The following is a 23,559-nucleotide window of genomic DNA, read 5'->3' on the forward strand; positions in this document are numbered from 1 at the left end:
ATGATGAAACTTGTGTCGAGTTTTTTTTTCATATGTTGTTGAAAAATACAGACTTGATAAAGAAAATTCACAGCACTAATAAATACAGTTGCCCTGATCACACTCATTCATCTTAGAAGGTATTAATAAAATTTAAATGTGCTTTTCTTTGTAACAAATTTAACTGAAATTTGTATTTATTACATTTAATCGAAACCTGCTTCTCATATAATAAATAAATGAATAAATATAGCCTATTTTGCAAAATTTTTAATGTGTCCCGGATTTGGGCCTAGGATATATGTTAATGTCCCGAATTTGAGTCTAGAAAATATGGTCACCTTATGTAAGCAATTACATAAATACAACAGTGTGAATTCCTGCCACTGCAGATTTGACCTTAAGCCATTGCATTAGGTCTTTTAAAATCATTAGCGCGAAAGGTGTGTGTAAAGGCATGGGACGCCGACAATGATCGGCGTCGTAGCTAAGGTGAGACGTGCAGCTGTGAGCGCCGCAGCGGCTAGTTCTAAGAAGTGCCGCTAGATGTAGCACCTTACATCGCCTGCCAATGGTGTCATCTGTGATGAAATCTTTACTTATCCTACGGCCACTCGATATATATCTGGCGTGAGAGCAGCAACGGCAGTAGGTTTGTGTGCCTGTGGTAGCGATAACGCTTAAGAGTGCGCAATAAACCAGCGTTGACCATGTGGGTGGGAAGCAAGACGCTCGGCCGAAGTGCGTGGCGTTGCACGTCGGGCGTGCGGCAGGCCAGCGCGAAGGCTGGCGCGCCGGTGACTCTGCGCATACCGCAAGGCTCTCTGCGCGGCAAGACGCAGCTGACGCCGGCCGGCAAGGTGTTCCGCAGCTTCCTGCGCATCCCCTACGCGAAGCCTCCCGTCGGGAAGCTCAGGTTCCAGGTCAGTTCCCGCTCAACACCACACTGCGGTAAACTGCTGGCTCCTCAGCTTATAAGGCGACCGTACGAACTTCCCCTCACCGATTTGACTCACATTGACAGGATGTGCAGGGCGCGACTACGACTTGAGCATATGTAAACAGTAAGATGCCACTCTCAGCCGTTTCCCAGAACATCGCTTTGGAACGCGGCTGCAAGCCCGAAATTTGTTTGAACCGCGTATTTACATATTTTGTATGGTCGGTAGTACTCGAAAAAACCGCAGCCGACCGTGTTGTTAGCTTCAGTTCACTGCCTGCAGATTTTTTTCTTCTTGTTGTCAAATAATTGTAATGCCTGTGCAAACTGTCATTACTGAATGATTCATTTATTATTTTCATAATCTTTATCCTGGGAGAAAAAAGAAAAAGAATTCGTAATGAAATTGGAAAAGAATGGCTACATAACAATCAGTACAGTCGTTTTATTTATATTATTTTATCTACATATCTACTCCGCAATCCACCATACGGTGCGTGGCGGAGGGTACCTCGCACCACAACTAGCATCTTCTCTCCCTGTTCCACTCCCAAACCGAACGAGGGAAAAATGACTGCCTATATGCCTCTGTACGAGCCCTTATCTCTCCTATATTATCTTTGTAGTCTTTCCGTGAAATATAAGTTGGCGGCAGTAAAGTTGTACTGAAGTCAGCCTCAAATGCTGGTTCTCTAAATTTCCTCAGTAGCGATTTACGAAAAGAACGCCTCCTTGCCTCCAGAGACACCCACCCGAGTTCCTGAAGCATTTCCGTAACACTCGCGTGATGATCAAACCTACCAGTAACAAATCTAGCAGCCCGCCTCTGAATTGCTTCTATGTCCTCCCGCAATCCGACCTGATAGGGATCCCAAACGCTCGAGCAGTACTCAAGAATTAGGTCGTATTATTGTTTTATAAGCGGTCTCCTTTACAGATGAACCACATCTTCCCAAAATTCTACCAATGAACCGAAGACGACTATCCGCCTTCCCCACAACTGCCATTACATGCTTGTCCCACTTCATATCGCTCTGCAATCTTACGCCCAAATATTTAAACGACGTGACTGTGTCAAGCGCTACACTACTAATGTAGTATTCAAACATTACGGGATTATTTTTCCTATTCATCTGCATTAATTGACATTTACCTATATTTAGAGTTAGCTGCCATTACATCTACATGTGTTGCAAGTATAATGTGTGACTTATGGAGCACTGCAGGAATAAGGCCGTCTCTACCCTTAAGGAAGGCTAGGCGGTCGCCTAGGACGGCAAAAGAGGGACAAAATTTATTTCGAATCAAACAGTGAAAAAATTGAGCAACTTTGAGAATAAATGGAAAAGAGAAAACTTACAATCGCGAACTGTTTCCAAAAGCATACCGAACAGTCACTTAATAAATCTTTAGTTACATTGATGAAGTGAATGCTGTAAAAGATGAGATTTATTGCCCATTCTAAAAGTATGTCTACAAAAATAGAAACGAAATAACACCTCGTTTATCCAGATGACCTTTGTTTGATGCATCGGCGTGTCTCCGATAAGGACAGCATAATATCTAAATTCAAAGAAAAATTTATTCGCACCAGAAAATATTTCCACATCTTTCGTAGTTGATTTTCTTGCAATCAAATAAAATAAGTAATTGGTGCCAAATTTGGTTGCACTGGTATATTCCGTTGAGTTCTAGTTTAAAATATTCAGCACATTCGTCCTATTTCAGTTATTTTGGTAAATTTCAAAAATTGAGGACAAAAAATAAGGAACCGAGGACATTTGTTGTCCTCCAACAGGTTTAAAGGAATTGAAGACAAGGCACGAGAACTGAGGACTGTCCCCAGAAAATGAGGACGTGTGGTCACCTTAGTTTAATGTACAAAAATGTAATAGGAGATATGCACTGTTAATCCATTGGTGGTGGCGAAATTTCCTTTTTTTGGGGGGGGGGGGGGAGAGGGGGGAGGATATCGGGTAGACCATGGCAATAAAACAGAGGGGGCGTTAATTTTCAATCCTCGCCTACGGCGTCAAAACACATTTCCACCGCTCTGATCAGGATGGTATTGATCATACACATGGGAAACAGTAATTATTGCGACTTGTAATGAACGCCAAATCTTTGCATGCGCATGGGGTTTTCAATTTGTCTATTGCAAAACAAAACTGGGTTACATTCGTAAGCGTTCATCGGTCATCACGCAGTTTCGCAGCGTAACACGCATATTTTTTGTTAGAAATACGTGGGAATGAAATAAAGTATTGGAAGCGAGGTTTAATCTATAGACCTCGCGCACATGAAACTCAGCCCTTTCTCGGGCTGCGGAATCCTTCTTTGTTACTGACCATACGAAGTATGCAAGTACGCGTAAAATGTTCAAACTCGATTTTCTCGAAAACGGTTGAGAGTTGCACCTTGCTATTTAGATATGTTAATGTACTAGTCGTCTCCTGAACAGCCTGTCAATATGAATTAAGCCGATGAGGGAAGTTCATAAGGTCCCGTTGTTGCCTTGGCATCCCACCAAGTGAACGTTATTCTTTACTGTGCCCTCACACGTCTAAATCAACGCTAGGGGCCTTCTTAATTAGTTTTTCTGTACATATTATGCCTGTGCAGATATCATGAGATCTACCGAAGTAGAAGCACACTACCACACCAGAAGTCACAATCCACAATAGGAGATGAAAGTTTCGTCTAGTGAGGATGGAGTTACAGGCAAATGATGATAGGGACGGAGAAGGAAGACGATGATTTAGCGTCCCATCGACGACGAGGCCGAAACAGGCGGGGCATTTGCCTCAATCAATTTAGCGAGACCACAGGAGAATCTAAACCGCTGATTTCTACCTCGGTTAACAAAAATACAAGTCAGTGCCTTAACTACCTGACACATACTCATATAGAAACATTGTCGATGTAGATGGTGTTTGCATGTATAGACAGCTGGAGGTATAGTGATTGCATAAAAAATTACGGTAAGTCTTATTGCAAATGTGCCTTATAGGCGTTTGATTTGGCATCACAGTCTGATGACTGATCTCGCTTCCGAGCGACTGCAAATGTTTCATAATTGGCACTTTGGACAAATGTGCTTCGATACTGGATGAATGAAGCTCTTTGCCTTACTCGCTTAGATTATCGATAGCTCTCACCGTTCCTTTGCTGACGATGCCATTTTATTGTACCGTACATCTCGAAAGTTGTTTATTCCCGCCACATATAACACTGAAAGTTCAACATTTTATATTTCTTCTGCTAACACTACCAGCAGCGACGGCCAAGGCGAGGTTTAATTCATTGCGTCACGTTGTACAGGGTATATGAAACATTCTGAGTAGATACATTACTGAGATCGAACTGCGCGTCAGTCCATTGTCAATCGCGCCCGGCCTGTGGCTTAAGTTAGACATCTGACAGATGGCCGCCTGTCATGTGAAGATCAGAGTATCACAAAGCAATGATGATGCAGATCTGATGAAAACTGATTGGAAGACAGTTCCCTTAAGCGACCAGGAATTTGTCTGTAGACAGGCTAAAAAGTAATAGTCTTACCAAAGACCCTTAAGCGAAAATGTGTCAATACGACGTGAAATATTTTACTTACTACATATTTAACTATAAATTTTATCATCTCTTGCTCAAATATACTACTTTTTACAGGCAGTTCCGACGCGGTTGTAAACATGCATCTTCAATCTAATGGCGGGATATAATGCAAAGACTGTGGCGGATCTCCTATTAATGCCGGGACGGTAATCCAGTGTGTTCGGTCAGAGGGTTAGCTGCCCTCTAAAAATACTGAGTTAATGGATCAACGACGAACTGAAACGGGTGTCTTGCGACGTCCGCCCCGAGCAGATACAACGAACGAAAACGAACAAAATGATATTTAAAAAAAAAATTCATGAAACTCTCGCATATACTGGGGCTATCCACGGCGCTGCTTATCTTCAATAAGTTTCACGATGTAAAACCCACTTCACGGAGCTCCCATATAAAAAAGGGCTTGAATTAAATCCCCCAAGAAAGATCGCTATTTCTTTTTTTAATTTATTGGCTGTCGGTATGTGCCCATACATAAATCTCAATAGTCTAATGTCAATTTCGCCGATATGAACGTAAGGACAACACAACACTCAGTCCCCGAGAGGAGAAAATCTCGGATCTGGACGCGAAATTACCATTTATTAATCAATAAGCCCTTAAATTATCAGACTCTGGCTTCGCTCAGCAAGAGAAAAGTTCTTGATGACACTGATATTTTCAGAATTAAAGAACTCCAAGGAGTGTATATAAATTCCAAGGAGTAAATCACGTAGCTCGTACTCAAAACTTTTCTTCAATATTACTTAGGAAAACTCTTCAACGTAAACTGCAGCCAAATAGATACACTAATCATACATGTTAGCCACTTCGAACTAACAATGTAAACACCAATATCTTCTGTAACACAGCTTCGATTATATTCCATATATAATACATTCAATGCGCGCAGCTTTTCCCACAGTAGCTAGTGTTAACTACTACAAGATCCATAGACTATGACAAGAACCATAGACCATATACAACATAGACCGCGCATAGACCTCTGCCGTGTTAACGCTTGAAACCAACATCTAAGTAACGTGACTCGGGGCAGAAAGTTGAGTTCCTGTCATTACACGCTGTGTGAAGTGGAGTTGACAGTTATACACTCCTGGAAATTGAAATAAGAACACCGTGAATTCATTGTCCCAGGAAGGGGAAACTTTATTGACACATTCCTGGGGTCAGATACATCACATGATCACACTGACAGAACCACAGGCACATAGACACAGGCAACAGAGAATGCACAATGTCGGCACTAGTACAGTGTATATCCACCTTTCGCAGCAATGCAGGCTGCTATTCTCCCATGGAGACGATCGTAGAGATGCTGGATGTAGTCCTGTGGAACGGCTTGCCATGCCATTTCCACCTGGCGCCTCAGTTGGACCAGCGTTCGTGCTGGACGTGCAGACCGCGTGAGACGCCGATTCATCCAGTCCCAAACATGCTCAATGGGGGACAGATCCGGAGATCTTGCTGGCCAGGGTAGTTGACTTACACCTTCTAGAGCACGTTGGATGGCACGGGATACATGCGGACGTGCATTGTCCTGTTGGAACAGCAAGTTCCCTTGCCGGTCTAGGAATGGTAGAACGATGGGTTCGATGACGGTTTGGATGTACCGTGCACTATTCAGTGTCCCCTCGACGATCACCAGTGGTGTACGGCCAGTGTAGGAGATCGCTTCCCACACCATGATGCCGGGTGTTGGCCCCGTGTGCCACGGTCGTATGCAGTCCTGATTGTGGCGCTCACCTGCACGGCGCCAAACACGCATACGACCATCATTGGCACCAAGGCAGAAGCGACTCTCATCGCTGAAGACGACACGTCTCCATTCGTCCCTCCATTCACGCCTGTCGCGACACCACTGGAGGCGGGCTGCACGATGTTGGGGCGTGAGCGGAAGACGGCCTAACGGTGTGCGGGACCGTAGCCCAGCTTCATGGAGACGGTTGCGAATGGTCCTCGCCGATACCCCAGGAGCAATAGTGTCCCTAATTTGCTGGGAAGTGGTGGTGCGGTCCCCTACGGCACTGCGTAGGATCCTACGGTCTTGGCGTGCATCCGTGCGTCGCTGCGGTCCGGTCCCAGGTCGACGGGCACGTGCACCTTCCGCCGACCACTGGCGACAACATCGATGTACTGTGGAGACCTCACGCCCCACGTGTTGAGCAATTCGGCGGTACGTCCACCCGGCCTCCCGCATGCCCACTATACGCCCTCGCTCAAAGTCCGTCAACTGCACATACGGTTCACGTCCACGCTGTCGCGGCATGCTACAGTGTTAAAGACTGCGATGGAGCTCCATATGCCACGGCAAACAGGCTGACACTGACGGCGGCGGTGCACAAATGCTGCGCAGCTAGCGCCATTCGACGGCCAACACCGCGGTTCCTGGTGTGTCCGCTGTGCTGTGCGTGTGATCATTGCTTGTACAGCCCTCTCGCAGTGTCCGGAGCAAGTATGGTGGGTCTGACACACCGGTGTCAATGTGTTCTTTTTTCCATTTCCAGGAGTGTAGTTTCTCTCATTTATAGCTGAGATCAAGCACTGATTTTTACAATTCAACGAACTGTAGTACAACTCTTACACATGTGGTAGTGCAGTTTACCTAATTTCTCCGAAAGCTCTGATAATAAAGAAAGTTGTTATCGTTTCTACATGTGGTCAAGTTGAAACGTATTGACAGTTCTTATAACAAGCGACAGAATAACTGTTTTTAGTGAATACTTTATTTTTGCACTGTGAATTTTCTTGTAGTTCCCCGCTTCCACAGGAATGGAAGACAAAATAACAATTTCGAACGCAGCATTAATTTTCTAACGATTCAACAAGAATATATGTGAAACGTTTTAGTAAGCTTTTGTAAGAAAGAAAATGCGTTTACGTGCATAATACCAGATACACAAAACAAGCACGTACCTTTTCTGACTTGCTTAAGCCAGTACACATACCGAAACGATATCAAGAAAGGAAGCGTAATACATTACAAAATGTTGATTATACTGGTGTAGTGCGCTACGTATTAACGATATGTCCTGTCAAAAGCTTAATCATTCACAAAGTTTTACATCCCAGGACCAACATCCATCCTAAATTTCAGCCTATGGAAATACCTCTGGAAGTATTGTAAAATAACTCACTTACAAAACTGAGATTTTCGAAACTTTACCTAATCTGTAGGATACAGTAAGACTTATCTGAGAACTGTTGATATCGATTTTTGTTCTTCGAAAGGTTTAGCGAGTCGTGACGCTGTGCCTTTTAACTTCCTGTTAGCTCTATGTAGCAGAGGTTTAGGAACATGGCTTTTAGGGGATACAGATCTTACGGGTCTTCCGAAGGGTCAGTTTCTTCAGTCGAGGGTGTCCTACGAGTCTCCACATGGTTTTCACATTTCAAGTATAGAACGAAATTGAATTAGCAGAGTGGCTGAATCTCCACATCAAATCCCTGTCTGTATATCTCCATAATGCTCTGATTCAGCTTTAATCGACGTTTACTATTAATATTTTAGTAGTTTTGTAGACAGTTTTTCTTTTCCTTTTTGTTTCTGTCACTGGCAGTTCTATCCGCTTTAGGAAATGCATGCTAAGTTTATAAATGTCTCGCCAACTTGTCACCTTTAGTTGCTAAGGAATTGCCTTGATTGCTGAGGGTGTCCGCGGGGTAAACTACGTTACTAGCAAGTTTTTTTACTTGTTTTGGTGCACCCATCAGCGATATAGACATCGATCGAGAACAAAAACAGTGCACACTCAAACAAAGGTAAAGACGTAATTTCAATCGGGCAATGTAGCTTTATGGTAACTTGTGCAGCCATCGATGTTACATTCCCGACACTTGAGGGAAACAAACCGTACTAAAATGACGCGTTCTGGAGAAACCTTTTATTTGGTGTATCACTTAAACTGCGCTTCTTCTTGTAATACATAAGCATGAAACCGAAAAGCAATAAACACATAAATCAACATACGGTTTCTCGGTTTGCTTCTTTTCGGCAGTCGCAACACACGGTTTGCTTCTTTTCGGCAGTCGCAACACAGGACCCGTGACGTCACGGAACATCATTATTGCGCCGCTCAAGCTCATAAACACCAATGATTGAAAGCACACGAAAAACATTAAACGTGTCAAGCTTGGCACTGAAAATACGAAAAATATTAACCATGCAGTGAACCTAACATACATCGCATTAAATATATCTCTGAAACGGGTAATTTTTAGTACGGTTAGTTGTGATAGTCGGGGAACATGACGTTGGCGGCTAAATTTGCCGCCTATAGATCTTACCGTGTTGACTTTCGGTGTTGTTGAGTAGTTAATTACGAAACAGGCCGTAATTATTTTAGGGAGCCCTGGCACCGTAGTTCTAACCGGTAAATACCTCAGCCTTCCCCAATAATGGAAACCTCGAATCGCGCCTGTTTACTGACAGATAGAAAATGAAGCCAACGCACCTCATACCAGCCCCTTATCTTATTCTCCCAGCTCCACAATCTCTGTTTACTTTGATAATATCAGCACTTCTCATGCAACGAATCAGCTGTACCCCGTCAAGACCAATGAATAAAACCCGGGATGTTACGTGTTGCCACTTTCCTCTTTCAATCACCGAAAGAAACACTGATTGGGAAACATAATCGTAGCAACGTTTCCTAAAAGAAATTCGTGACTACATTAATTTTCCGTATTTTACTTAATGGTGAACCTGAACTCCAACGACAAAAGTTCGGAGGTTTTTCGGAAATATTTTCTGAATATTTTGACATAAAGGGCCTGATATCGAAGTTGGCTCTTTACAGGGTAATAGCATTTTGTATGATTTCTTACCCCTGTTTATCTTCGTATCTGTACTGCGGTTAAAATATATGCACAAAAGTGAAAAAGTAGATGGATCTGCTATGTGTCTTGTTTGGAAACAAACTTGTTCCATTCAGTCATTGTACTTGCTGTTGACAACATTAACGCCCACTTCACTGCTCGCCCTCTACTTGCGTTTTGTACTGCTCGGTCAATCTCCGGTTGAAGAAATGCGGAATTTTTTGTGGAACATTGTGGAATATATCCGCTTCAGCCTCTATAGCTTCATGAAGTTCCGACTGGTGTCGGCGCTATAAGTAGCCTTCAAAATGATGTTTGTGGGCCGGCCGGAGTGGCGAGCGGTTCTAGGCGCTTCAGTCTGGAACCGCGCGACCGCTACGGTCGCAGGTTCGAATCCTGCATCAGGCGTGGATGTGTGTGATGTCCTTAGGTTAGTTAGGTTCAAGTAGTTCTAAGTCCTAGGGGACTGATGACCTTAGAAGTTAATTCCCATAGTGCTCAGAGCCATTTTTGAACAGTCCTCTAGCATCTGTTGATGCAATACTAGTGTTTTATGTTGTATGTTTTGATGATTGCATGTACAAGCTTTCATAATGTGGTGACGGTGTGTTCAGTAAATATCCCTGAACAATCTCCGAAATTTTGTTGGTGGATTTCTGGTTCACCCTACTTGTACCCTAATCAAAATTTTAATGGTTCCAGTCCTACCATCCAGTTCCACTGACGGGTGGAGTTTAAAATAATCAGTAAGGGAGAACGAAGAACTAGCAAAATTCTTGTTTGGCTGTAATGTCCGTATTTGCTGTTTTGGGAAATGAGGAATGAAGGAGGAAGAAAAAGGAGTGAGGGGGAGAGTGAGAATATATGTAGAGTGGCTAGTAATGTTTAACAATCTGACTTAGGAGCGAAAATAGATGTAAGGCAAATTAAGAGTTGACAATTCCGTCGATATCGAAACATTGTGGATTCAGCCCTAAAGTAGTTTCGGCTGAATTGTGATAGTGAGGGTGAGAGTAGTCAGGTGTAGATTGGCTGAAGCAATTATCTGCGCATTTATGCGAGGTGTCTAAGGAAAACCTGATTTAGTATAACCATATATGTGGTGTCTGTTATTTCGAACGTGTCCGAAAATACAAAGACCACAGACATATATATATATCAGTAAGCGGCGACGACCAAAGATCCATTGCAGTTGTAGATCAAGCCCGAAACCAAATTGTCGGGTGAGGGGTTCATGGGATGGTGAACAGTTGTGTGGAACAGACTGGGAATTTGGGTCGAATGGAAAGCATGTTCGGATGGCAAAGGCGGTAAGGCGACATTTCGCGTTGAGCGGGTTCGAGTCCCGGCCCCGCAGAAATTTTCACCCGTTGTTCAAAATGGCTCTGAGCACTATGGGACTTAACATCTGAGGTCATCAGTCCCCTAGAACTACTTAAACCTAACTAACCTAAGGACATCACACACATCCATGCCCGAGGCAGGATTCGAACTTGCGACCGTAGCAGTCACGCGGTTCCGGACTGACGCGCCCAGAACCGCACGGTCACCGCGGCCGGCTCACCCGTTGTCATTGATTCATTTCAGTGCCTGTCCGCCCCTGGTAGCTGAGTGGTCAGCGCGACGGATTGTCATACCTAACGGCCGGGATTCGATTCCCGGCTGGGTCGGAGATTTTCTCCGCTCAGGGACTGGGTGTTGTGTTGTCCTTATCATCATTTCATCCCCATCGACACGCAAGTCGCCGAGGTGGCGTCAACTCGAAAGATTTGCACCAGGCGAAAGGTGTACCCGACGGGAAGTCTCTAGCCACACGGCATTTCCATTTCAGTGCCCACATGCGGCTAATGTCATGGAAAACCTTAGGTTAGTATAAACAGACTTGTATTTGATTCCAGATTCCCCCCCCCCTCCTCCCCCCTCCCCCATACGAGTCCAGTAATTTGACCCTTACAGCACACTTCACTTCGGGCGCACCTTGCTATTACGATTTATTCCACGTTTCCTAATTTTCAGGCTTCATCATGTTTGTAAGGGGGCAGTTTTCTTTTTGTCCCCTTTGCAGTACAATTCGTCAGATAATTATGGTGATCGGCTGTAAGCCAAGTTGGTCAAGTGATTTACCTGATGCAGAAGTCAGCTGCTTTCTGCTAATTGTTGGAGACAAGACAATAACTTTTCTGACATACTGTTAAAGATTGCCATCAAATGATGATGTTTCCACGTGTAATACCAGGGACAATGATAACGTTCTGTATCATGTATGAAGTCCAATGTCCAAAAATACTTAGTTTACTAATGAAACACTTGAACAATTTATTTAAGTCATAGACACATACAGACTAACGATGTTATGCAACAATATACGGACCTTTACCTTGCGATCAATCAACACTTTTTGACCATCAGACTTCTTTCTGTTTCTTTCAAGGCATAGATTATCTATCGCAAGTGAGCCCGGAAAATCGACCACCAGCTAAATATATTCGAGAGCACCGTGTGATGAGACCTGTCTGTCCTGGTTGAGATTGTGACTCACTGTTGCAGAGTGCACCGTTTCGTTTATCTATCGATTTGTTTGTGTGCAGGTGCGGTTCACGATGAGAACGATGCACTATCTCACTTTTGGCATGGGTGGAGTAGGTTTACGGGCATAAAAATGAAGGAAGTCTCTCAGTGTTCAGCCGAGGAGTTCGACGGAAAAAAAACATAGTCGAAATAGTGAAAGCTAATTGCAACTTAATCAGGCTCTTCCCAGTTATGAGATTTTTCAGATCCTATTTACTGCAAGTGTTTCTTCGGTCATAAGCTTGGAACGTAAAACGATAGTGTTGTTGTAATTACTGACTTTCAGCTCTAAGAAAGACCTAATTCTAGTTCTATATTTTAAAAAAATATATGTACCTTACATACTGGTTTTCAAATGAAAGATACTTTCAAAGAAATTCGAATAGTGCTGGTATTCGGTTAGTCGATCTATAATAACTTATCCTTATGAAAATAGAGCTCCAACATACGTTTAACAAAAGCGTACTGGGAGTATTAGCTCGGCAGCGCGATGGAGGGGCTGAGGGGCGGGGATTTCGAGACGGGTAGCTAAGTGTACGCTTACTACTGGTCAGTCTCCATGATAAAAGAAGACTGAGGAGGAACACCACATAATTTGTGATGTGACTCTACATGTGAAGATAAACCGAAAAAATCCTCTGCACATTTCCGATCGTTACTTAGCTAGAACAGGTTGAAGGCTACACACATCCATGAATGATTGTGAAGACAAGTGTGAATATTACTTACTGAAATTTTGTGTAGGCCGTTGGTAGATAGAATAATGGTGGGACAGATGACTGAACCACCCTACAAGAGGTGTTCAAAAAGTCCCCCGCCCATCTCGATGAGCTTGCCAACGCGTTGGAGGGTTTCTTATGTTGCATATCAAATATTACCTTGGCAGTCTTTAATTTGGCCACAAGCGCTGGTGATGGGAGCGACAAGTTCTTCATGTGTATTCACCTTCGTAGCGTTTGCATCGCCCTTCAATCAACCCCATAAACAGAAGTCTAATGGGGTTAGGTTGGGTGACCCGGCCAGTTAACGGGTCCAACACAGTCAATGTACTGTTGAGGAAACGTTTTATTCAGATACCGATATACATGTCTGGCACAGTGAATCGGTGATCCATCATGTTTCAGGTACATCTGCCATCGTTGCTCTGATGTCACGTCTTCCAAAAGTGCAAGTCAGTCTTCTGTTAGGATACGTGCATATGGTGATGCTGTCACGCAGTTGGGCGGAACGCAGGCCCCATCACCAGGTCATCAATTACACCACATCAGACGATCACTGAGAACCTAACTTGGAATCTTGTTTCCCTAGTGTCGTGTGGGTTCTCCAACGCCCATGTATGAGAATTGCGAGTGTCCATGATACCAGTGAATATAAATGTAGCCCCATCTGTAAATAAAGTGTATTGCATGATGTCTCTGTCTACAGCCAACCATTCACAAATTGTTGTCTGCCTACTGAGTCACCTGGATGCAGATGTTCAAATGGCTCTGAGCACTATGGGACTTAACATCTATGGTCATCAGTCCCCTAGAACTGAGAACTACTTAAACCTAACTAACCTAAAGACATCACACAACACCCAGTCATCACGAGGCAGAGAAAATCCCTGACCCCGCCGGGAATCGAACACGGGCGTGGGAAGATGCAGATGTTGCACAGGCTACAAACGGAATGAGGACAACCCCTTGGAATGTAACATATGCTGTAATCACATTTGTGGAATATCGAGGTGATGGCTAATGCGCCATGTACCGGTGGTGGGTCTCCATTGTACTATTACAATAATGTCTACTAACTGGACGACCTCACGTTCTGGTATGTGTACACTGGGTAGTGTTCCAGATTATTATCACATTGAAAAACCCTGTGTAATACCCTGGCACATGGGGTTCGTCTGTATGACAAATGTCCCTGGTATTCTGTCACAGCTGCAGCACGGGCATTACAGTACCTGTATGCAAACATGTCTGCATGGGTGAACGTATGTGGCAAGTTGGTGTTCACGGACACAATGGACTTGCTCAAGTAAACAATATTTAAGGACGACAAGCACTTGGCCTCACAGCTGCTCACTGATCCAGGCCATGTTGCACAGTGGTTAAGCTTGCAGATGTTGCCTCGGTGCGACGTCACAGTGCTGCCATCTGTTGGAGAAACCCCACACCAACTTTCAGGATGGATCGTCGTTTGTCCTACCATTATTTTGTCCACCACATCGCCCACACAGCATTTCAGTTAGTAATATTCACACTTTTCTTCGTATTCGTTCATGGACGTGTGTAGTCTTAAACACGCTCAAGTTCTGCACCGATCGAAAATCGGACACATGTTGATAGGATGTTTTCGGTTTATTTCCACATGTAGAATCACCTCACAAATTATATTACATTCTTCCTGAATCACTCTATATGTTGCAGCTTTCTTCCTCTGTTTCGTGAGGAAGGATGTGAGCTTGATTTGAGAGGATTTCCACGCTAAAAGCGTGTGTCCAGAAGCTATAAACTTCTGTGACTACTTGCTGAGGTGTTTGCATTAGAACAAAAACTTTCACAAAGTTACTTTTGCAAATCTCTTCTGCAAGATGATTTCACAAACTTACTGCAAGTATGGTATGATTATAATTAAACAGTCATTACTTGGCACAGTGTAGATGGGAAACTATTTACTGTCTGTGTATCCTACTTTAAAGGAACGACTTTTAGACTGCGCGCTGCAGGATTTGTGTTGTTAGTTGCGTAATAAGGCGACTTGCCATTGGGCACCGGTACTGGTGTGGCGACGTAGGGCTCAAAACACGAGCATCCATGAGCATTACACTGGCAGCTGTCAACATGGGTCTGGATAAGGGAGCAGGGCTTTACTGTCTTATAAGAACAGCTATAAAGGTGCAGCTCTTCACGCGCTGGACAGCAACACGTCAGTGACGCCACATGAGAATTCCTCCAACGATTTCACACGACATTGCACTCAGTGGATGTGGCGAGGCTTTCCCAACTCTTACCAGTTGAAAAAGGAATAAGACACCGTTTATTAGAATTGATTATCATTTCACTAAGTTTTCTGAATCGAACAGAAAAAGTATTTCGAGGTCTTAAAACAATCAGTGGAAACCACATTACACTTTGATGAGACGAACAATGTACCAGCAATGAAGATCTGGTTAGCCCCACCGACACACAACGAATACTGAGAATTATGGCTCACATGAGGCATTTTGCAGTAAATAAAAGATTACTCATTTTTCAGAATTATGGCAAATTCGACGACTGACGAGGCTGGCCAGGAACATTTAATCTCTGTGTACCTTGTGCCGACCCTGATACGGTCGCAGTGAAATAGCTTTTTTGGGTTTATACAGTCCGCCTGACGCCAGGGCACAAACGCTGGCAACAAATATGTCCTAATACTGTCGCTATGAACTGAGTTTGTATGCGCCCATTTTTCGAGGGTGCAATTACTATGTCTGTGCGGAGCAAAAGTGTGATGAAATCCTTCTTGAATACGAACCACAGACTTATTAGCGTTCACTGCAGTAGTCATTGTTTGGATAGTGCACTACAGGTAGTTTAAAGAAGTTGAGATCCATTATGTGATATTTTGGTAATTGTGAAATACTTCTCGAATCTGATAACGCACTCCACAAAAAGCTGAAGTGCTACTATATGGTGTCGCTAAGACGAATGAAAATCCAACAGTTCAGCTGCTGATATCAGAGTGTGCGACACCATGAGCTGCAATGGTAAAATATTTGAAACATTTCGCGGAACATTATGATATGGTCCAGAACAGTGAGCGAATTATTGAATACACAGAACTCAGGAAGAGATGAAAGATGGTCGGCCATGCGGGGATACGCGAAGTGACTCGAGAAGTTGGATACGGTTTTTGTATGACTGTTGTTACTGAAGTGTTTGAACTACGCGAAAAATTGACCAGATTTCAACAGAATTAAAATTTGAATGCAGACGGAGTGAAACGTTCTGTAGACGTTCTAAACACAGCTCTTCCAAATTTTAGGGTTACGGAACGCCTGATACGCAGTTACAGAAAGCCATGACCGTTCTAAGACCCTAAACATGAAAAACTCAGATATCTCATGGCCTTGAAAGATACCAGTGAGGTTCAAACAAGTCTATTTCTGAATTGTCTCATGAACGTTGATTTAAGAAAGATGTGTTTCAAGCTCTTGATCTCTTGCTGAATGAGGTTGTTTTTTAGGTTCAACTATGAGGTCTAAGGCAACCATCCCCTTCTTGAAGAGATACTTATTACGTCCTCCCACACAAACCCTCCATTTACATGACGCTTAGAAGAGCTGCTTGCAGTACACACCAGCAGACTTTAACTTGTACAGTCTTTACGCAGAGCTCGAAACGCAGCGAACCATGACGACAGGTGAATGACCATGTAATGTATCCTCTATTGGAAGACAACTTATTACTGAACGTCCTCTGATAGGTCATTCAGCGTCTTTCAACGACTTAAAACTTGCCTGAGATTAACCATGACTCAGTCGAGATTTACTCATCTACTACTTCTTCGTGTCCATCAAGACGAGGCTGGGAAAATTAATATTATGTATGCCATGAAATAATTTGTTTCCCGAGCAGTGGAAACAAAGTTATTTTCAGATATTGTATGTAAAATTTTTGGAATAAAAAAAAAGAAACAAAATAAACGTTGTCTTCTCGTTCACAGAAATGAAGATTTTCTTCTTTCCGTTAAGATGCGATGCAGTGTTTCTCAAACATCAACAACGACAATAATAATAATAATAATAATAATAATAATAATACATTTATCAATGGCAAACTGTTATTGCGGTCTACAGAAAATCTGGGCTACTCCTCTGAAGTGGTCTCAGAGAGAAACAGAACCACGATGGTCAGCCAGAAAGTAATGCCTGTATTTTTTTTTTTTCTTTTAGCGAGGAAAGAAGATACCGTATACATAGGACAACAGCTGCAACAGTGTCGGTCATCATCATTTTTGTATAGACTTTTTTCACCTTGAAAAAAGTACAAGTACACCTGTGAAGTAAAAATCATGGTCCTGCTTCCCCAGTCACTGCCGCAAAAAATTCTCACTGTCTCCGGATCTTCAAATTGATATCCCGATGATCTTCTTTGAGTGGGGCGAACAAACGGAAGTTCGATGGTGCAACAGCGGATGGTTTGGTCGACACCTTGGTTGTTGTGTGACGTCAAAGCAGTCGCTAGCCGGCCACTCTGCACTGCATCAGCCACCTGTTTGCCCTTCAGGTTCTCTACAGTGACGAACCCATCATCTAACGGCGCTGACGTCCACTGTAGCATATTGTCACAATCTACTACAAAGATTCGAATTTTGCATTTTGCTTAGAAACAGTTAAGTAAAGTTGGTTTTTGATGCGCAAAGCATGACGGAAGTGCACTCTAACCAAAAAATGTGCACTGATTTTAGATCAGTCTTCACTCTGTATTGCAACTTTTCACAAATACATCAGTTCTGACAAACATCTCTTACTGCATGCTAACACTGACCTGTTTCTACCAAATCCGTCCATACTAACTCATACGTACACGCTTGGGCTCAGGTGGAGGATCATTACAAACACCAATATATTTAAAAATTTAAAGATATTTAAAGATTTTATATGAAATTAATTGCTACAAATTAATGAATAAAACAATCAATACACACGGATTAATTACACGAATTGATGAAATACTTGATCGTTCAAACGGCTCTGAGCACTATGGCACTTAACATGTGAGGTCATCAGTCCCCTAGAACTTAGAACTACTTAAACCTAACTAACCTAAGGACATCACACACATCCATGCCCGAGGCAGGATTCGAACCTGCGACCGTAGCGGTCGCGCGGTTCCAGACTGAAGCGCCAGACTGAAGCGCCTAGAGCCCCTCGGCCACCACGGCCGGCGACCCAAAATTCCCAACTTATTGTGCCGCACTATATTGATAGTGCCCCTGCCCGTTATACTCATTACTAGCGGCTTTTTACCGATTCCCGCGCCGGCCGCGGTGGTCTCGCGGTTCTAGGCGCGCAGTCCGGAGCCGCGCGACTGCTACGGTCGCAGGTTCGAATCCTGCCTCGGGCATGGGTGTGTGTGATGTCCTTAGGTTAGTTAGGTTTAAGTAGTTCTAAGTTCTAGGGGACTTATGACCTAAGATGTTGAGTCCCATAGTGCTCAGAGCCATTTGAACCATTTGAACCGATTCCCGTAAGAGTTCGGGCACTGTGCATCCGCACGGATACCGGGTATGAGTCTCGGTCGGGGCACACATTTTCAACTGTCCCCGTTGACTTATATCAACGCCTGTATGCAGCTAGGGGTATTCCTTTCATTGTAATTTGGTAAAAATTATTATTGCGGATTACTTTTGAAGCACATATTACAATTATGTATTCAGTACATTCGATTTTAATCCTTATATTTTCGCTTAAACATTATCAGAACAGCAATAAACTATGGCATATTCATAATTCAACAAGGTATGCAAACTGGCAGGAACATAAAGTTTGGTGTTTGAAGCTAAAACAAAATGTAGAAAACTCAGTTTCCTACAGGATGCGGCGCAGGAACTTCCTTATTTGAAATGCAGGGCACGAAGCGGCTGTTACTCATCGTCGCGTGGGTTTTAGTGCAATCAAAAGTGTGAGACTTTAACTTTAAAAAAAATTGTTTAGTAACGATCATGCAGTGGGCAAGAGAGGAGCGCGCGTCCGCCGTTGCGGCCTACTTTTCGAATGGATGTTCGGTCATCAAAACCCAGCGTGCATTCAGGAAACAGTTCAACATCGCACCTGCAGGTCGTGTTCCTGCTGGGAAATCAACTGTTATGTGGATAGATACCTTTATCGATACTGGAAGCGTGCAGAAAAAGAAACCAGGACCTTCGGAAACCACCAGAACGCCTGGAAACGTCGAGAGGGTAAGGATGCCGATTTTGAATTCTCTCAAGCGATCTGCACGCAAACATGCAGCTGCTCTTGCAGTTTCGTAACGCGCAGTGAGAAGAATTCTTCAAGAAGAGTTGAAATTTCATCTGTCTAAGCTGTCAGTAGTGCACACACTTCATCCACATGATTTTGTTTCACGAAAAAATACTTGTGAAACCTTGATCGATGAGCTGCCTCATGACGCCTTAGAGTTCTTCAGCGACGGGGCTCATTTTCATTTGTATGGCTGCGTGATTAAACAAAATATGCGGTATTGGAGTGGCACGAACTTCATGAGCAGCCCCTGCATGCAAAACGTGTGATTGTTTGGTGTCCACTATCTAAAGTTAGCATTATTGGCCCGTGGTTTTTCGAAGAGAACGGTAAGGTAGTGACAGTCACTTCTCAGCGTTATGTTCAGATTACTGGACAGTTTTTTTCTTCCAGAACTTGAAGAAATGGATGTCCGTGATGTCTGCTTCCAACAAGATGGCGCCGCAGCTCACACGGCACGAACATCGATGACCATGTTGCGCGAACACTTCCCCGATCGTCTCATCTCCTTGAAGGGCGATCTCCAGTGGCCAGCACGCTCGCTAGATTTAGCGCCTTGCGACTTTTCCTTATGGGGCTATCTGAAATCCTTGGTGTACAACAGTCGTCCGCAGACCCTGGCTGAGCTGCAGAACAATGTTCGTGTTGCTATGGCCAACATCAACAGAAACATGTTGGAAAAAGTGGACCGAAACTTCCGATTTCGACTCTCCAAATGCACTGAGTAGAACGGAGGCCATCTTCAAGATATCATTTTCAAAACGTAGTGGAACAAAACTTCAGATGTTACTCTTCGTAAAGGAAAAATAATTAAATTTACGTCTCTAATACTTTCCGATTTATGATTTTTTTTTTTTTTTAAATAAGGAAGTTCCTGCGCCGCATCCTGTACTTCAGGCATTGATCTCTCAATTATGTGTCCTGGCCTGCCACGTTCCTGTCCGCATACACCTTCTTCAGTCTTTTGTGGGTGCGACTGGGGACTTCACTTCATGCAGTAAGGAATTCAGTTGCAGTCCATTCTCTCAGGGTGCGTTTACAGTGACATCGACAACGATGGTCGGTACTCGCCGTAACCGGAGGTCGCCCGATGACATCGGTCGACGGCGTGGTCAAAAGTGCATCCGATCTGTTCCATCAGTTTTTGGCAGTCAAGATGGTTACGTTAAGTTCGGTTACTATCTACTCTATATATGGAGGAGGTCAGATTTTAAGCTCGTAGGATGGGATTAGTATCACGACGCATCTATGCCTGGAGACGAGTGCTGCATTGCGGCTTTTGCTATTAAAAAGACGCCGAATGCATGTGAGTGAGCTATTCATGTCTCGAAAAGAACGTGGCAGTACAGTACATTCAGCCTCAGTTATCGGAATAACCAGACAAGTTTTACGAACATATGAGGTGACGAGAGAAACGTTCTGTTACACACTCGAGGTGATTCGCAGTGACCTTTGGAAAGCAAGATTACAACTACTCTGAGTGCCATGTCGCAGTTTGTCATTAGTAAGGCTCATTTGAAAGTGTGTTAGCTGCTAACAACTCACCATTTGCATAAGGAGGGCGACAAAAAATGAATCTCCGGGAGCTGCAGAGATCAACCTTCTATGGGATGTATATATTACACTTCCCAAAATGGACATCGTGAACATTTAAGAAATTATTAGCTTACACCATGATTGCCGAATAAAAAAATGGCGCGTCACAGTGATCACAAAGGTTTGCACCATCAAGATCGAAGGCGAACTCCTTGGGAGTTGCAAAACGTGCATACATTCAGCAGGTATCTACTCTTAAAGAACGCATATAGAATCATATTGGTGTAACGAGGTGATGAAAACTGTTCGAATGCGACGGCATGCAACCGACTGCTAAACAGTCTGTCGTGGAGCTTATCGCGAAACTGGCTGTCCTATAAGGCGAAGCTGCAGATAGTGCGATGTTTTTATAGGCACGAAAAAAAAAAAAAATCCAGAGACTGAATTTGTCCAGTGGTTCCAGGTGGTATGAACTACAACGTCGCCGGCCGGTGTGGCCGTGCGGTTCTAGGCGCTTCAGTCGGGAACCGCGTGACCGCTACGGTCGCAGGTTCGAATCCTGCCTCGGGCATGGATGTGTGTGATGTCAAAAAAATGGTTCAAATGGCTCTGAGCACTATGGGAGTCAACTGCTGAGGTCATTAGTCCCCTAGAACTTAGAACTAGTTAAACCTAACTAACCTAAGGACATCACAAACATCCATGCCCGAGGCAGGATTCGAACCTGCGCCCGTAGCGGTCTTGAGGTTCCAGACTGCAGCGCCTTTAACCGCACGGCCACTTCGGCCGGCGTGTGTGATGTCCTTAGGTTAATTCGGTTTAAGTAGTTCTAAGTTCTAGGGGACTGATGACCACAGATATTAAGTCCCATAGTGCTCAGAGCCATTTGAACCATCTTTTGAACTGCAACATCACACACTTTTCAGGAAGGATAGTTTGCTCTAAAGGAGTAAGATTTTGATACGCAGACCAAAAATCAAACTAAACCAAGTTATTTTGACAAGCAGTTGGCAGTACTCATACCATAGCCGTAATTCTCTTGCGACCATTTTCCCACTCGTCTTTGCTGGACGTAAATATTTCCTAGTGCCCTTTCAGGAAAACGGTTCAAATCGTCCTGAGCTCTATGTGACTTAACTTCTGAGGTCATCAGTAGCGTAGAACTTAGAACTAATTAAACCTAACTAACCTAAGTACATCACACCCATCCATGCCCGAGGCAGGATTCGAACCTGCGACTGTAGCGGTCACGCGGTTCCAGACTGAAGCGCCTAGAACCGCACGGCCACACCGGCCGGCCCCTTTCAGGATCACACAAGGAGAACGAACTGTAGCGGGATGAGCACTTGCAACTTCTCGCAGCACCATAAATAACTTTCGACCCATTTTTACCACCCAGATTAACAAATGGTTGAAATGGCTCTGAGCACTATGGGACTTAACTTCTGAGGTCATCAGTCCCCCTAGAACTTAGAACTACTTAAACCTAACTAACCTAAGGACATCACACACATCCACGCCGCCGGCCGCGGTGGTCTAGCGGTTCTGGCGCTGCAGTCCGGAACCGTGGGACTGCTACGGTCGCAGGTTCGAATCCTGCCTCGGGCATGGGTGTGTGTGATGTCCTTAGGTTAGTTAGGTTTAAGTAGTTCTAAGTTCTAGGGGCTTATGACCTAAGATGTTGAGTCCCATAGTGCTCAGAGCCATTTGAACATCCATGCCCGAGGCAGGATTCGAACCTGCGACCGTAGCGGTCGCGCGGTTCGAGACTGTAGCGCCTAGAAAGGCTCGGCCACCCCGGCCGGCTCCCAGATTAACAGTCGGAAAAATTGTATAAGAGTGCGTTAGGGCATTGAAGTGAGGTGATCTTGATACAACTTTCTTGGTACCTCTGATTTCCAGGGTTCCTTTGATATGCATTGCCTCTCCAAATTCCGCTTGGTCGGTGTTGAAAACGAATTCCTTACTGAACGATGGGATAAGCTTGCTATTCTCGTCTACAAATTTTAGGGCCGATTCTGCAGTTTCCTATGCATCGTCATGTTGACGCTTTGTCTTACATTTCGTTATCTTACGTCTTCGAATTCTGTAGTACTATTTGAAGTTATGCATTGTAATCTATGTAACGCGTAATTTTATGTGCACGAAATGCGCAAACACCAGTTTTTGTAAAAAGTGTGCCTTATCCTCCCTTGAATATCCGCTGTTTTTCTTATGCACTACACGGTCATATTGCTGCGGACTTATTTGAAATCTGTTCTCTTTTTTTCTTTCCTATGCAGGGGATGACCTTCCATGTACCCAATTATGTTTAGTATCTGCTTTTTGGATAATGATTGTCCTTTACTACTTATCACTGGAGACAGGATTTGTGGCCCCCTGTCCGACAACGATGCTCAACCTCATGGCTCGACAACCTGCTTCAGTATCACTTTCACCTGTTAAATACTTATCGTCATCATTGTAGGGCTCACGTACATTGTCCGCACAATGAAGTGTATACGACACCAAAATTTCCACTGGCTCATCTTGCAGAAAATCTGATCTTTCATCTGCCACTTGTTTCTCGCTCTGCAAAATTCCTTGAGTTACTTTCTCATAAAAGGTCAAGCTCGCAGATGTTCTAGATATAATACAATGTTTGCTCTGTTTATCATTGTGATGGCTCTGCCGTCCGGTGTGGCCTAGCGGTTCTACGCGCTACAGTCTGGAACCGAGCGACCGCTACGGTCGCAGGTTCGAATCCTGCCTCGGGCATGGATGTGTGTGATGTCCTTAGGTTAGTTAGGTTTAATTAGTTCTAAGTTCTAGGGGGACTGATGACCTCAGAAGTTAAGTCCCATAGTGCTCAGAGCCATTTCAACCATTTGACGGCTCTGCTTTGTAAAAAGAGCACTAGCACCGTAGCATTGTTGCGAGTTACTCGTCGACTAAACAGTTAAATTACTCTCCCTAGCCTCATGCTGAGCTGACCATTGCATACCTCCAGTTCCGTCCCCTGTTGCTATTAGTACCCACTATCGTGGCTGCATGGTAGGAAACACGTGGGGCGTCGAATGCTGTAAACATCATCGGCATTTTGCGACCTTGCACTCGAGGGATTCCTTGCAAAACA

The 23,559-nt window shown here is 44.0% G+C and overlaps 1 protein-coding gene across 1 annotated transcript in view; it reads left to right on the forward strand.

The window, feature by feature from the left end:
* The first annotated feature begins 620 nt into the window (after positions 1 to 620).
* The window catches only part of LOC126236317 (juvenile hormone esterase-like), a 120,293-nt gene continuing 97,354 nt past the window's right edge, over positions 621 to 23,559 (forward strand). Inside the window, exon 1 of the mRNA XM_049945531.1 lies at positions 621 to 902. Within this exon, the coding sequence (XP_049801488.1) occupies positions 690 to 902 (213 nt within the window). The 5' untranslated portion in view covers positions 621 to 689. The remainder of the gene's footprint in view (positions 903 to 23,559) is intronic.

The sequence above is a fragment of the Schistocerca nitens genome, chromosome 2 (assembly GCF_023898315.1).
Source record: "Schistocerca nitens isolate TAMUIC-IGC-003100 chromosome 2, iqSchNite1.1, whole genome shotgun sequence".
Taxonomy (NCBI): Eukaryota; Metazoa; Arthropoda; class Insecta; order Orthoptera; family Acrididae; genus Schistocerca; species Schistocerca nitens.